Below are 16,055 nucleotides of genomic sequence, written 5' to 3' on the forward strand. Positions count from 1 at the left end.
GTGCCCTAAGAAAACTGAATAAGTCTTTATGGTATGAACACTTGAGAAAGGATACACACACACACACACACACACACACACACACACACACACACACTAGAAACCTACAAGTTTTATGCCCTAATTACGACCAGAAAACAAACTGAAAAGAGTCTGCAAGGAAAGATAAAAAAAGTGGAAATCATATCTTTAATTATCCTTTGTAAAGTTAATATAAAATAAAATGTCCCTAAGTAGTAGAGAAAAGCAAATAACAAAGCAAGACAATTTTACATTTCAATAAATTGGAAATGGGCAGGAGAGGTGATTTCCTTAGAAACAACCAAATAGGACTTTATGACATTGTCTAAACAGTGATGAAACATTAAATGAAATATGAAATTGTCATCTTTCTACACTCAGAAGCTCCCCAACTTTGAAAATAGCTATTATTTCATTAACCCAAAAGCCAAAACTCTAATGGCCTTTGCCATGGGTCCGACCCCATTCTGGGCAGCTTCGGAACTAACAATGCCTGTCTGTTCTGATACAGCATGAAGGAGAAGCAAAAAAGAGCTAAGCCTTGCTGGGAGAGCAGGCTGCCCCAGGCCTCTTACATCCTAAATATCCTATAGAGCATGCCAAGACTACAAGGGCCTGACTGCTTTTTCACCTGGGCCATTTCTCAGAATTGCTTTTGCAGATAAGAGATAAGGCAGCCTCTCCTCCTAGACAAAGCAGGCTTGATTACTGCTTGCTTATGGCAGTGACTTCCCCCAGCTCAAAGATTCTCAGTTGCAATGCAAACTCACTGCGTATACAGCCATCATCTGGACCATGGGATTCGGGAGCAAGGCAACTGATACCAATATGCTGATACTCATGCTGCTGGTTTTACCTTAGTATTCACATCCTTTGTCTCTGACCCAGAAGTCTTATTTCTGGGCCAGCAACCATGAAATAGTACTCGCTAAATTAATAGTTTGTCAGTAGGGTAACATCAAGTCCCAGACCAGAGAGTTGGGGCAAAGGGAGGAATACTGAGAGAAACATAGCTTTCTGAAAGAAAGAAAAGGGCTCATAAGTTGGGTTTGGGGATATGAAAAAGCTCACCAGAATCTACAAGCGAATGCTCTCATCAAAGGGAGGGGTAAGGGGGGGGGAATAAGGATCCCCACTGTCCTGCCCATTAGTGGGCCTGAAAGAAGGCAGGATTGAGACAAGCTATAGCAATGGTACCTTGGTTGTTGCTCATTCATTCACCTGTACCCAGGGGAGGAAGGGAGGTCATCGTGACCGTGGGACAGCTAGGCCTTCAGCCTAGGAGAAAGGCAGTATATGTGTGGGTACTGAGTCAAGGATTTCTCAATGCTGTACAATGGTGTCTGTAATGATGACCTCGTTACTGATGGTCTTTGGGAGGACCAACAACATTAGAAGTTCTTTTTGTTGAGCACTAACTGGGCAGCTGCTTGGAACCAAAAGCAAGTGTGCCTTGTTTATTGACATGAAAGAGTTGTCTCCCTCTCCATTACCTGATGCTTGCCTTCCCCTCTACTCTGACTTTAGGTGCTTTAAGGAGAAAGATGATTAGGGTGGGTCCAAGGTCTCTCTGTCCCCAAAAGGTACTGAAAGCCATACACACTGGTCCTAGTAGATGGGGAAGAAAAGGACCCAACGTTTATGGCTCTGTTGGATACAGGAACCCAAGTTCTACCCTACCTATTCCCATGGACAGAAGGGCACTGAATCCAGCTGTTGGGGTTTGGTGCTTCTCAGTAGAGAAAGGAGGCTGAGATAATCTTGTGAAAAGAACCTCCGGGCTAATTCAGTGTGCTGTTGTGGTGGTTTCCATCTCTGACTGTATAATCAGAATTGATGTGTTACACATCTGCACTTCACAGTTCCCATGTCAGAAGGGGTTTTCATGTTCAGGAACTGTTGCCCATAGAGAGGTTATTTCCTGGTCATCGCCTTCTCAGTGGAACCACAAAGTCCATCCTTTTACTTTTTTTAAACAAGTAGCTATTAACACGCAACTAAAGCTCTTGTGAAAAATGAACACCCAACGTTCTCACTGTCATTTGGTCTCCCTGGACTCAACAACTAATGAGATGGGAATAACAGGCCTTGCTAGTCAAACAGAAATGGTATATTCAAGAGTAGAGCTGGTCTAGCCCTAGCACCAGCTCATCTTTACATTAAAAAAAAAAGGCAGCTACTCCTTTGGAGAAAACTAGATTTTCCGTTCCACCACCTGAAACACAGCTGCTGGTCCAACAGGGCTCACAAAGGTTCCTTTCAAGTTCACGGACAGGCCAAGTTCACTGATGGCTTGGCTAAGTTAAAAAGTGCATGGTTCCTCTAAGCAGCAGCTATCCAGCCCCAATGACAGGCCTGGAAGACCAGCTGTAGTAAGGACCAGTCACCAGTCACACAATAGTCTTAATGAAAAGTTGTCACTGTTGTCTTAGACAATGCACCTGAGGACCAGGAATTTTATATTTTTATAGACTCTTGGGCAACTGCCAATGGCCTAGATACTTGTCTTGTCTACAAACTAAAAAACTATAGACTGGCAGATTAATGAACCTCTCTATGTAGAAGCACATACTGTAGAAATAAATTGTGGCTGCTGACCAGTGTGGGTCGCTGATGTAGACGTTTGGGGTAAGGGTCTGTTCTCTCGTGAGACCCACTGGGATCAAGCTGTTGTCCAAGCCCGTGCTGCCCAGATCATTGCCTTCACTATTGGGACCCATCGTTGGGTCCCAATGCTAGAGATGGCAGCATATCCACCATCATGGATGAGAACAAAGTGAAGGTATTTCTGATGCAGAAGCTATGACTGCAGATCAGACTTGTGACTCCTGACACAAGTTGGCCCATTTGTCTCGCAGAGAAGGAGGCCATGTTTGCCATGTCCACTCCCAGCAAAGTGACTACATCAAACCTTTGTCTCCCATTTTAGGATAACCCTAATGCTTTACCATTGTCAATAGCTGGGATTTTGGTTTGTTTGTTTGTTTGTTTGTTTTTACTTTACTGTCTAATCAGCTGACTTTGGTCATACCACTGTGGCTCTTGAAACTAAATGGCGTCATGTTCTTAACTTTGCCATACTATCTTTAGTCTGACAGTGGTATGTCTTTTGCCATAAAGACCACCCAGTGGTGAGGCCAGTAGTCAAAGTGATCAATAGACATTTCATGACCTTTATCATCCTCAAGTTCCTGTCATTACTTAGAGGTAAAATGGACTTTAAAAATCAATTCAAAAAGATTTCTGATTCTACCTGTCTCATCACCTCCTGATCTACCCAGGAGTAGTTTGGTAGTTTGGTAGTTTGGTACTTTGGTAGTAAGGTAGTTTGGTCACTAGATGTAGCCATCCCCAGAAAGGGTAAGGACTTACATGGACTTATGGTGAAAAACTGAGATTTCTCCCTGACCATTCCTAGGCATGATGCATTTTTCTTTCCCCTAACAGGAACCCCAAGCCAGGATAACTGATATGCCCTCTAAGTGGAAGCCCAATCAAAAGGGGTCCTAGAAGATTCAAATATAAATTTGGTTCAGCCACTGGATATCTGTGTTGGAGTGACATTGGTCCTAGATCGTGGAGATAATGACCATTTGGGTTACTGAGTTGAGTACACTGCTCACCAAGTATCTCCACAAGGGGCAAAGTGGTGGGCGTGGAGAGTCTCTGTAAATTGTATAAATATGCCCTTATCCCATCTGCATTTAACAAAAGGACTGGAGGAAAGATAAAGTTAAAGATAAAGTTATAGCTACTGGAAAGGGACATAACCAATCCCATGGCTGTGGAGGAACAGCAACAAATCTGGCAACCAGGAGGGATCACGTCACATCCCAAGAGGTTCGAGTGGGTGTGATTAATACTCTCTTAATCCTCTATATCCAGTGCATCAATCTGGCAAAACAGTCATATGACCCACATGAGTCAAGCAGCAGTGGTGACTGGCAATCTGACTCACTAACACACTTCTAAGCCTGTCATTCCCATCCATGGGCTACAAAGACAGAAAACGTCACATGGGTATGGCTGTTCCTGAACTGCTCTGCTGTGCCCAAGGACATCAACAGCAGCTCCAAAACACGGCCCTCCTCTCATGCCTGTGCAAACTCCCAGACTGGCACAATCTTGTTTCAAACTGATGGATACAAATCCATAAGCTTGTCCAGATTCCAAGGCAGCCTTAGGTGGTGCCATGCATGGCAATCAAGGCTGCAGCTACTCAGAATACTGTGTATGTGGCTTAATGAAACCAGTGGAACAGTGATCCAAATCCCAGGTAGCAGCAAATTTCAAACTAGAGTGACCTGTGCTCTCTCTGTGGGAGAGAGTGGAGTATGCAACAGCTCTCCACGGGGCATGAGGGTTACTTTCTGGACCATCTATTGCCCCTGTTATTATTATTGGCAATGTTTTTCCAAACTTCCTTGTATGGGTCATAATAAATAATAGATTCGATAATAATTAAGCCCTACTGGTCTCCTCTTGGGATCTAGTCACATTAGGCTGAGTCAGAGACACTGACAGAGTGGGGACAGATGGAGGTAGGGTCGATATTGCAAGTTGGCTTCATCCTGCCACTGGGGATCCTATTGATCACAGCTTGAATTAAATGCTATATGAGACAAGTTGAATAGATTTGGTCCAAGTCTCTGTTGGTCCAATTCATCAGAGTGACCAAGGCGTGGCATACTCATATGAAAATTCATCACAAAACAGTGTATTAAAACTGCTGGGTATTGGAAGAGAGTTTTCTTCGGACTCACACTCCCCTATGTGTCTTGCTAAGTGGACCCATGTGTGGTCTCAATTTCTCTCTTTACCTGGGCCATTTCTCAGGGTTGCTTACGCATCCAATAACCTTAAGAAATAAGGTAATGTTTACCCTCAAGGAAAAGATTTGCTTACTGCTTGCTATAAAAGTGGCAGATGCTTCAAGCTCAATAAATGGTCCTCATCTGCAATGCAAACCCACTGTATGCATGGCATCCATATGGGCCAAAGCACAGCACACTCACGGGATTTGGAGGCAAAGGAAATTGGTGTAAATACGAAAACACTTAAGCAATTTGCTGTGTCGTGAGTAATAAAGTCCTTCTTCTCTGACCTGTGAGTCTTGTGTCTTCTGACAGCATCCATGATACATTAGCAGGCTAGTTATTAATTTGCAAGTAGACTAAAAATCAACTCCCAGACCCAGTAAGCTCATCCCTGGCTTGAACCACCTATGATATCTGATATAAAGCCCAGTTCAGGCAACCATTTCCATAGTTAATGCTCAAATATAAACCGACATAGATGTCCTAAAGTTGAAGCTACTCATCCTAGACTGTCTGATGAAAGCAAGAGAAAATCATTAATGTATGAAGGTAAAACGGGGACCACTTCCTTATCTCCGAGAACCTAAAACTATGGATTCTCCTACGGGGCCTCCACATAAAGCTGAAATTCTTCCCTGCAGTTCCAGTTCCCCCAGCACAAAGTCCCTACGAAGGGGAACTGGTACTACCATTGTACTACATAATGTGGAGAGGAGACACTGAGTATATGAGATATCGTTATACTCTAGTTGAGGCAAAAGAGTGATTTGGGATACGCCCTGGACAGGAAGGGAATGAATATGGAGTGTTACTAGCCATGGACAAGGTATTTTAATTCCAAGCCTGATTTTCAAAAGTGCCATTAGTTGATCGATCCATCCACCAATCGATCAACCAAACAAACAACCCTACCCTCTTGGGTGCAGAAAAATAGCAAAAAGACCATTGTTTATAACATTAGGTTTCTGCCAAAGGGGAGGAAAAGCAGGAAAGTACGCACGATGCAGGGAATAAAAACAGTTAAGAAAGGTAATTTTATTTTCCATTGTCAAAACTCCCACAAATGCGAAGCATTTAGGATTCAAAATTCACCTTCAGAAATTTAATAAACAGACCCAAATGTCACAGAACAATTTGTGCACGATTACTGCAAAAGATCGGTCTATTGGCTATTAGTCACTGCTAAAAGCAAACTAAAACAAAGAACTTGAGAAGGAGGATGAAATAACAATTCAGAAGCAGAATTATAAATGTCAGCACCAGATTCCCTCAGAGTTATATCCAGACTTCAGGCGAAGTAGCAAATGTGACCAGTAAACATTCCAGATTTACTGCTTTGTAATGTATAGGATTACAACAAACTGTGCTAAAAATTAGGAAAATTCACAAGCTGAGAAAGTAATTTCATATTCACTTGTCTCCATAATTCATTAAAAATAAAAATAAATGGTTTTTGAGAACAACCACAGACATGAATTTGATGGATGACCATTTCTCCGCCCCTGTGAGCCATGAGGAAAAGGTAGATATGTTTATTCATAATGCTCTGTGTCCTCATGGATAAGTGATGCTGCCAGGGTTTCCTGTTATTCAATTATGTGCAGGCAGAATAAATGCCTGATGTGGAGACTGCTGGGGTTGTGCTTGCTCACTGCAGAGAGACACAAATACTTCAAAACGCTCCATAATTAAAAAAAAAAAAAAAAAAAAAAAAAAGGTTAAATTTTCAACCTGTCTTATAAATAACACGAAATATAATAACACTTTTAGAACAATTATGAAAAAAAAAATCCACCTCCAAGTCTTTGTTTCAGAGCTGGGACCTTTGTATCCTCTAGGGTCTTTGTATAGCAGGGCTGGTGGGGAGATGGGGGGTGGGGTGCAGACTCCAGACAGAAAACTGTATGGATGACATCAGAGCAGGTCAAACACTAAGAGCATGAAAACGAATCTATTTTTCCCATTTAAAGAGAATCCGTCAGAATAATTAAAATGAATTCCTACCCAAATTAGATTGCCTTGAAGTTGTCTGAGCAAGGCTTTAGGCATTATAAACTCTCCTTGACTTTGGCCTGCCAGGTTTCCTCAATCAATCATGCAGGAGCCTAAAATTAAATTGAAATGATTAGATCAAGGAAAATCAAATTTTTTGACATTTAGTTTCAGTAATGTGATTATGAAGCTTTTAGTGATATTGTAATTACTTTGAAGCTTTGAGCATATGTTTCTACTGAGAGTATTCCATGGAGAAAAGCTGCATTAGGGAAACAAGTAAACACAGACCCCAGTGAAGCACTGGGGTCCGTGTTTGTTGTAAAATTAAAAGCTATGGGTGGAAAAGAAACAATGCATCCATGTGATTTACACTCTAAACATCCTGCAGAGAGTAACCACTTGAAAATCCCAGCTAATTCCAGAATTAAAATAACAGAATGGCTTCCCTCCAAGAGCAGCATCAGAGAAGCAATAAGGAGAAATAACAGTAAAGACAAAGAAAGAAGGAAAGAAAGAAAGAAAGAAAGAAAGAAAGAAAGAAAGAAAGAAAGAAAGAAAGAACGAACACAGGTTATCATTCTGTAATAGCTCCAGTTTTTGCCCAGGAAAATGGGACTAAGATGTCTCTAAAATTAATAAATCTCTTCTCAGAATGTGAAACATTTTAATATACAGTACTTTGTCTATGCCAAAATCAAACCATATAATGACTATGTTTTTCTATTCTTTCACCCATTTCAACACTTACTGGGATTATGCTGGTTTAGGGGTTACAAAGCTAAATGAGATGAGGCCCCACCCCCCAGGCAAATATCTGAAGAGAGTGGATTCTTCAAAGCAGGTACTTCAACCTCTCAGCGACAGACAGGACAGGAAGTTAGAGAAGACAAAAGGAGAGAAGAGACAATGGTCTCCTCTCCTTTGATTCGCACTTCCACTTATTCAACAATTATTTATTAAGTACAAGCATATTCCTTCCCCGGAGAATGAAACACATAGGTAAACACACAACATTAAGATGAAATGAGCTTAGATCTTTAATCTTTAGCAGGGAAATCATCCCATCAAAATAATCTGAAATACACGAACCTTTTGAAGAAGGATTTGCTCACTCTGATTATCAAAGCCTACCTAATTGTCCTAACAGCTTAAAGATCCTAAGTAGGAAGCCGTGCAAAGGACTTGGTGTTTACCTTAGGTCGAACCAGTTTTATTTTTTTATTTGAATTCTCTTCTTACTCGGCCACAGACACCATCACTTCCTACTGTCTTAGAAGAGCCCTAATTCATCAAGTTTTGTGCACCGAAAACTGACCACTACCGGCTGTCAAATTTGGTTCCCCGCCCCAAAGGGTCTTGGAATCTGACACAGAGTGTCCATTTGTTGCAGACGTGAAGCTCTTCATTAAATCGGAATAGACCAGATTAGTACTGTCATAACTGCTGTGACCCAAAAGTGGCCTGCTGCCAAAGTTATCCTTCTGAAACTAAATCTGACCATCCCCCTACCTGGCAATTAGACCAAGTGGCTCCTCAGGACCAGCCTAGCAGAACCTGAACTCTGCAGCACAGGACAGAAAAGTGTCCTGAGCAGGCCCCTATCCCTCTTCACCTGACCCCTCATCCCTTCCTTCTCTGAGCTCCCATCCACTACTCCGCCGTCCTCAGAACAGCCTCCGCATGCAAACCCTCACATCTTGCTTCGTTAGGAATGCACTCTCTTTATTTGCCTGCTCAGGAGACCACTCATCCCCACAGGTCCAGCTCAAAAGCTCTCCTCTGAAGGTTCCCCTGGACAAGTCAACACACTTCCATTAGAGCTTCTCTTACTGCTGATCACTCTGTCGCAGGTTTTCACAACACCTTCACCGAAGCGTGACTTCCTCCTTCGGATGTGCTGACTTGCCACGCGTATCCTTCCATTCCCTTTAACACGAGGTCCCAATAAACGTTTGTTGAATTTAACGTTTATCTTCTTACTTCCTTTCTTTCCGATCCAAATAAACTTTTTTTCTTGCAAATCTATTTCTACATCTATTTTAAAAATGTGTCCCATATTTCCCTTAGAGTTTCTCCTAATGTACAATGTGTAATTGAGTATCTTCCAAATGTTTCAGCTAAAACTGCCTCATGAAACCAAATTCTATACTGACATATTGATTAAAAAATGAAGCAAATCAAGCTCCATAATTTCATTCTTTTTATCCTTCGTCACTTTACTAGAATTTACTTAAAACTTCTAACTGTGCGGGCACCCGGGTGGCTCAGTCAATTAAGCATCTGACTTCAGCGCAGGTCACAGTCTCACAGTTTGTGACTTCGAGCCCCACATCGGGTTCTCTGCTGGTCAGCACAGAGCCCACTTCAGATCCTTTGTCTTTCTCTCTCAAAAAATAACAAGTAGTAAAAATTTTAAAAATTATTTTACAAAATAAATAAATAAAACTTCTGTGTAATTTTCAACCAAGCCAGGTTAGTTATTATTTAGGAAGGGCAGTGCAATGTTCAATCATTGCACAGGAGCATTCGGTGTCTGACATTCATAGTGAAATGGCAAATAAGAAATAAAAATGTATAGTAAATGGTTATTTGCTCCTGCTTTGCCTGATCATGTGTTGTTGTGTGAAGTCATATTTCCTGTCAACAGCATAACAAAGCTTCCCCTGCTCTACAGGATACAAATGAGCGCCTGGTACAGCAAATAACCCAGCTGTAATTCACTGTTTCAGTCCTGGAGTGTAGCCACATGTTCTTTTGCCACCTGAGAAAACTACCTTGAAAAGTGAGTTATGTCCTTGGCCAGCCTCATCAACTAGTCCACAAAATAAATATTAGATTCCTCACATGTGACATTACTACGTTGCCTCTAAATGACCTCAGAAAGGCAAAATCAAGTAGTATCACTGTCAACCCAACGCCCTCTATCTGCTTTCCTTAGTTCATAATAAGACACTTCAAAACCAGCCGTCAAATGGGGAAAGCCTTCATGGTAATGGTGGTAGCTGAAAAGGATCGCCTCAAGATGGCCAAGTCCTAGTCCCTGAAACCTGGGAATGTGACTGTATGGCCAAATGGACTTTGCAGATGCAATTAAATTACACATCCTGAGAGTGTAAGGATCTTGGGAATGTAATCACAGGTGTCCTTATGAGAGGGAGGCAGAGGAGATCTGACCACAGAGAAGGAGACGTGATGTGGCTGCAGAAAGCGAGACTGGAGTGAGGCAGCCAGGAGCCAGGAAGAAGCCTGCAGGTCCAAGAGGAATCTTTGCCAGGGCTGTGGGAGGCTGTTCTGCTAACGCCTGACTTCAGCCCCTTGAAACTCAGGTTGGATTTGTGCCCTCCAGAACTGTAAGAGAATAAATCCGTGTTGTTTTAAGCCACCAGACGTGTGATAATTTGCTACAGCAGCAAACAGGAAACTAATAGAAGGACTGAGTCATGCCTCAAAAGTGTATAAAAAGTAGTGAAATGATGGTGCTAATCTCTGTCTTCCAGAAAACACTACTTCTATGATCAGAACATGAGATTACTGAATGCTATGACTAGTGACTTATCTGACATAATTTGTCACAGAAATACAATCAGTTCTACATATATTACAACGGTGATGCATCTGTCTAACCCTTACCACTGTGTTTATAACATTTATTGCATTTCTGTATTTGCAATATATTATAAGCTTAATGTTGACCACCTGAAAAACATAGAAAACTACTATGCAAAAGAGTCCCACAAATCCAAAGATAATAATTTGGGGGGATACTTTCTGAAATTGTTACATATAGAATGCTATCTAGTTTTCAGTTATGGTAACTAAGCTCTTACATTATTTTTTTTTAATCTTTCTGAACTATTAAAGAATTCACATATACTCATCAGGCTTAGGTCATAATGTAATATTTTAATCATCATCGTTGCTTGAAGACAAAAAAAAAGTCATATCACCTTCAGAAATCTGACCTCAAATGGCATCACCTATTAATCTCTGAGCAACTTTACCAGCATAACTTGTATTCTGTTGGCCATAAAATGATAAAATCCAGACAGGATTTTTAATCAATTTATACACAAAGAATTGTGACAATAGTGACTGGACCCAACAGAGAAGTTCCCCATATGTTAGGTTCCAAATAAAAATTATTCCATAATTCCACCCCCCCCCCAAAAAAAAAAGTAAAACTATAAAATGTGTGGCAGTGTTGCAGTGTCCAGAAGCAGCCAGGGTATAAAGGCGAGCACATACACCCGGCCTGAGATCATCAGACACTGAGAATAAGACTGTTTGGTGAATTCTTTGGAATCAAGCCGATGAAAAAACACCAATACATTTGACAGAAACTCTGCATGTAGTGAGAAACTGCAGGTGCCACACACATACCTAAAAATGGACAGTGAAGACAAAGAAAGCTCCAGAGAGGACCACAGCACAGGAAGAAATCCAACGGCTGGGCATCTCACCAATTCCTAACTGTAGAGTGGGAAGGAAGTATCAGATCTCCACTACATATTCCTGTTCATATCCAATAAGTACGTCTAAATTGCACAGTAAAACATATACAATTCCTATCCAATACTATGATCTCAGGCATCTTCATTGGAAATCATGTTTCCATATTGTCACACATAGTTATGCAGACGGGGAAGGCCTACCTCGGGCAGGCTCCAGGTGTTTGTGGTGGCCAGCTCAGATGAGCAGCAGCTTAGGGAATGCTGCCTCAGTTGTATTTAAATCTGTACCTCTCATGCCCCCCCTCCCCCCAAGGACACACCACAGAGCTGGGAAGGACTCCGTCTTGAACTCCCGCCAGAGTTCAAGCGCAGAAAGAAGCACCTAGAGCATGAAATTTTATTCGGCCTTTATTTCTGCAGGCGGTGTGCCGGACTGTTGCCCAATCCTCTAGCCGGCCACAAGTTCTCACTCCCCGCAGCTCTGGATCAAGGAATGAAACAGATCCAGGACCCGATTCCTCAGAGAGCAAAATGCAGAAACAGGGCCTGTTTACTGCAGACTGCTCCCCGCACAGGGCACAGGGAGGGACCCTGGAGGTCCCCAGGCTCATCCTCACTGTGACCCTCAACCAAGTCAAGCCCTGGGGGATCCAGCAGCAAGCAGGGAAAGAGCTCCCCACTTAATTATTCACACGGCAGCTGCTCCTTCAAGCTGAAGAATGAAATGTTAGAATTCCAGCTTCTGAGAAACTCAGGGAACATGGAAAGGGAAAACAATAAGACCCGAGAAGGGGGGGGGGGCAGTGCAGGGAGCTGCTGGGACACCGCCACCCCCCACCCCCCAGGCAAACTACCTCAGTCCTGTTTGTGCCATTCATACAGAACGAGCTTCAGGTGTCTGTCTTATCTTTCCATGTTCTGGAAAATGCATCTACTCTGCACAAGGAGCTTACAAAATCACTACTTAGTTACAAAGTGCTTCATCTAAGGTCACCTGGTTTATGCACTGAAATTCCACAAACGTTTAACAAGAGGAATAACTGGTACATCCATCGATTAGGTAGATAATGCAATTGCCCCAATTGGAACACTGATATTAGCTCCCTAATCAGTATTTTTTTCCCATTTATTTGATGAGGGTGGGTTGATAGGGTTTTGAGGGACGCGTAAGGTTGCTGTATATTGTACAATAAAGCTTTTTCTTTCTTCCAATGGTAAGGGCTCTAATGTTAACCTTCATCATGAGGGACCCTGTGCAAGTTTTACAGGAAAAGTAAATTGAAGAAATCATCAGGAACCTCTCAATACTATCAAAAAATACAAACACTGGTCCAAGGATGATGGTCTCCATCCTCGGCCAGGTGTCTAAGTTGTGCAGATGTGGAAAAGGAACCAACCCTTCTGTACACTATTCTAGGTCACTCAGGACCTCAGCTTTAGCGACAGTGTTCTCTCCATGTATGGAAGAAACTATAAGTAGAGACCTAAGCATCATGTACCACACATCAAAGAGGGACACAGAGGGTATTTTTGGAACACACAAAAAATGTTAAGCTTTACTAACATAAAAAACAAAAACAAAAACAAAAAAACCACCTTCCTGTCAATGAGAGACATTTAATACATTCTAAAAAAATAAGAACAATTTTTAGTGTTAGAAAAAATGGCCCTTTATCGGAGAGGAGTTAAGGACATCAAAAAAGGCGCCATGCTGGCAAAAGATGTCTCCTCCCCTGCAGCCACCCTGTGGCTCTCTTAGTGGAAGACGGTCTCCTGCTTGGGAGAAAGCAGAAGCCAGTAACGGTTCCCTGGGCTCGCGGGCACTGTACTCCTGCCACAGACGTCTTTCTGAAATGTCATCCGCTCGTAAGGCTCTTCCACGAGCAGTGGCTCACTGACCCCTCTGGGGCAGGCACTACAGTACGAAGCTGGCCTCCGTGACCCCGCTTGCAGACCACGCCCTTCCAGCCTGGTGCCAGCCTGCTCCCCCGCCCTCCGCCCCACGGCTTGGTCTTCAGCCCCCTCTTCCCTCTCCCTGCGGGGCCTCCGCTCACGTCTGTCCCTCATCTAGCTAGATGAACTCCTACTAGTCCTTCAGTGCCTCTGGACACAGCGGATCCACCAGGCTTCCGAGCTGCCCCCTCCAGGGCCTCCCTGGAGAAACCTCGATCACGGCACTCACAAGTGAGGACTGCAAAGCCTTTATCTTCCGGTACACCTTCCACACTAGGAGGTGGCCAACAGCAGTTGCTAAAGTCTTGGTTGATTCTACAGGAGGAGCTGATGGCTCCAGACTGACAAGTGTGAGAGCTGACACACAGGCGGGGATCTTAAGGAAAACTTCACACAGAGTTGGTGTCCTGTGAAATGGAACTTGCAGGATGCACAGACGCACCGCAGCGAGGAATAACGTGCAAAGACGAGAGACTAATGATGTGAGCAAAAGAGACGAAAAGTTGTGGCGTGCTGCTGCGTGTGTGTGCATGTGTGTAGCGTGTCTGCGTTAACATATACACATATCTTTGTAATTACTCTGCTTCTGTTGGGGAGAGGCGGGAATCGGTACCCCAAATGCAGGTCATATCGGTCCAAGCAGACCGCAAACTCGTCGGGGAGAGACGGTCTCCTAGTTCCCTGCGTCCCCTCCCCACAGGTAATATACACACATTTGCCCCGGACCTGGACCTCCCCTGCATACCACCACCTAGTACCATCTAGTTTTGGAAAGAATTGACACAGAGATCATTATTGTGAGTCGAAATACCTGTTAACCCATATAGAAGAAAGGTTTCCATTTAGTGAAGACAGATACTGGAATAAACCTGGTAGAAGGCTCAGATAATTAGGACATACGGTGCTGGGGGAAATGTAATAATATCACCGCAATTCTTTTTAAGCAAGCCTCTCCCCTATAGGGGGAAGTAAATAATCCAGGAAGGTGAACTGTAACACAAATCAGCCAACTGTCACATAAATCTCCTTCTTTAATTTTACAAAACTTAAGAGAGAAACCATTCAGGTTACTACAAAGAAATCTTTAAAATGAGCTCATTAAATGCAAATTAAAACAGAAACACTGAATAAGCGCTGGGCCACAATTAAAGGCTGAAGAAACAGCAGGTAAGAAACAATTCTCATTGATCAAAGAACGAAAAGCTAACAGAATAGAGTATTCTGCATTGAAACTGCTTTCATGAATATGAAGCATTTCGAAGTAAGGAGTTTTTTTTTTTTTTTTCTCTCATTTTTCAAAGAAGCTTTGGAGGTAGAAATGGATCTGCATATCTTAACACAAAGTACTTCCATTGTATCATTTTCAAGCAATGAAGCTCTGAGGTTTCAAAAAAATGTGGACTTCAAAAAAATCCTTAGAAATCGTTCCAAAATTGAAAGGGGCAGAAGGTCATCATTTCTGAGCCTTTGGACCCAAAGAAAAACTGTACATAATTACACAAAATCGTCTATGCAAAGATTCAGTAGAATTTCTTTTATGACACAATTGTACCTCATGGTAAATAGAAGCTTGCAGAGCCTGTCTTGAGTACTTCGACGTAGGGTCACTTTTTATCTAAAAGTATTGAAAAGGCAAAGCGAGTACCAGTACACAGTACCTTCAACTAGAAATATAAACTCTGAGACTTTAAAATTCATCACATGTAAGTTTTAAAACAAATATATAGATTTATAGGAAAATAGTAAAGTGAGAGCGTACACTCAAGATAGAAAGAGCATTTTTTTTTTCTATTTTATTCACTGTGTATCCCTGGCACCTGGAGTGGCACTGGGCACACAGCAGGTGCTCAATTATTGGATCTGCTTTCATGAAAATAAAACAATAGAAAATGAGAAGTGAGGGGAGGGGTTCCTTATAAATTCATTTTAAAAATTAAAATATACTGGTTTTCATTTATCATGAAGGCAAAACTTGAAATATTTTATGGGACACAAGGGAGAAATGGGAATTCTTATAAACACTGCCAGCAACGGCAGAGGCACCAAGAACAGTTGTGCAGTGGTGCACCGTTCAAAAGAACTAAACCTGAGCAGGGATGGAAAAAGGGAGGGAGAGAGTAAAAACCCAGTAGGTGTTCTCCTGAGAAGGTCAGTCTTGGGGAAGATGTCTTTTTGAAATTCTTCAATCCTGAGGAGCAGGGCAACGTTTGCTACCTTGTTGTATTGGATAGAAATGTAAAATAGGGTGACTTATTTTAGAAAATTTAGAAATACCTACAAAAATTCGAAATCTACTAATCCTTTGACTAGAAAATCCACCCGGAAATTGTAATAAGATTTTTACTTTACATATTTGCTTACATATGCAAATAAAAAGATATGAACACAAACATTTCTGATGATAGCAATCTGTAAACCTAATGAATGCTCATTTATTGAAGAGTATTTGCATAATTCGTGTACATCCACAAAATAAAAGAGTAACAGGAATTACGGTGGGGTGGAGTTGCACAGGCAGACATGTATATTTTCTAAGAGATATTAAGTTAAACAATGTACAGATGTGACTATGTTCTAATTATTATTTTTTTTTAAATCAAAAATCTCTTTAAAGAGTAAGACACTGAATTTGAATTTCAATACTGGCAACGTTATTGTATACATATGCGTTCATTTCAACATCTGATACTGCTGAAATACCTAAATCCAGTTCCACAGGAGTTAGAATATACCGCAAATATCACTACTAAATTTCAATTTTAAACAAAAGGAATTGCTAATTTTTAAAAGGGTGAAATATATTTTTAATCGTGATGCC

General features: G+C 41.9%; 2 protein-coding genes across 3 annotated transcripts in view; one reads left to right on the forward strand and one right to left on the reverse strand.

Moving 5' to 3' along the window:
* PRKN (parkin RBR E3 ubiquitin protein ligase) overlaps positions 1 to 16,055 on the reverse strand; it is a 1,338,651-nt gene that overhangs the window by 1,319,878 nt on the left and 2,718 nt on the right. The gene's annotated exons all lie outside the window — the stretch shown is intronic.
* Positions 13,108 to 16,055, forward strand: part of PACRG (parkin coregulated) — a 512,384-nt gene continuing 509,436 nt past the window's right edge. Inside the window, exon 1 of the mRNA XM_060614499.3 lies at positions 13,108 to 13,719. Coding sequence (XP_060470482.1) covers positions 13,666 to 13,719 — 54 coding nt within the window. The 5' untranslated portion in view covers positions 13,108 to 13,665. The remainder of the gene's footprint in view (positions 13,720 to 16,055) is intronic.

Source organism: Panthera onca, chromosome B2 (genome assembly GCF_046562875.1).
Source record: "Panthera onca isolate mPanOnc1 chromosome B2, mPanOnc1 haplotype 2, whole genome shotgun sequence".
NCBI classification, from domain to species: Eukaryota; Metazoa; Chordata; class Mammalia; order Carnivora; family Felidae; genus Panthera; species Panthera onca.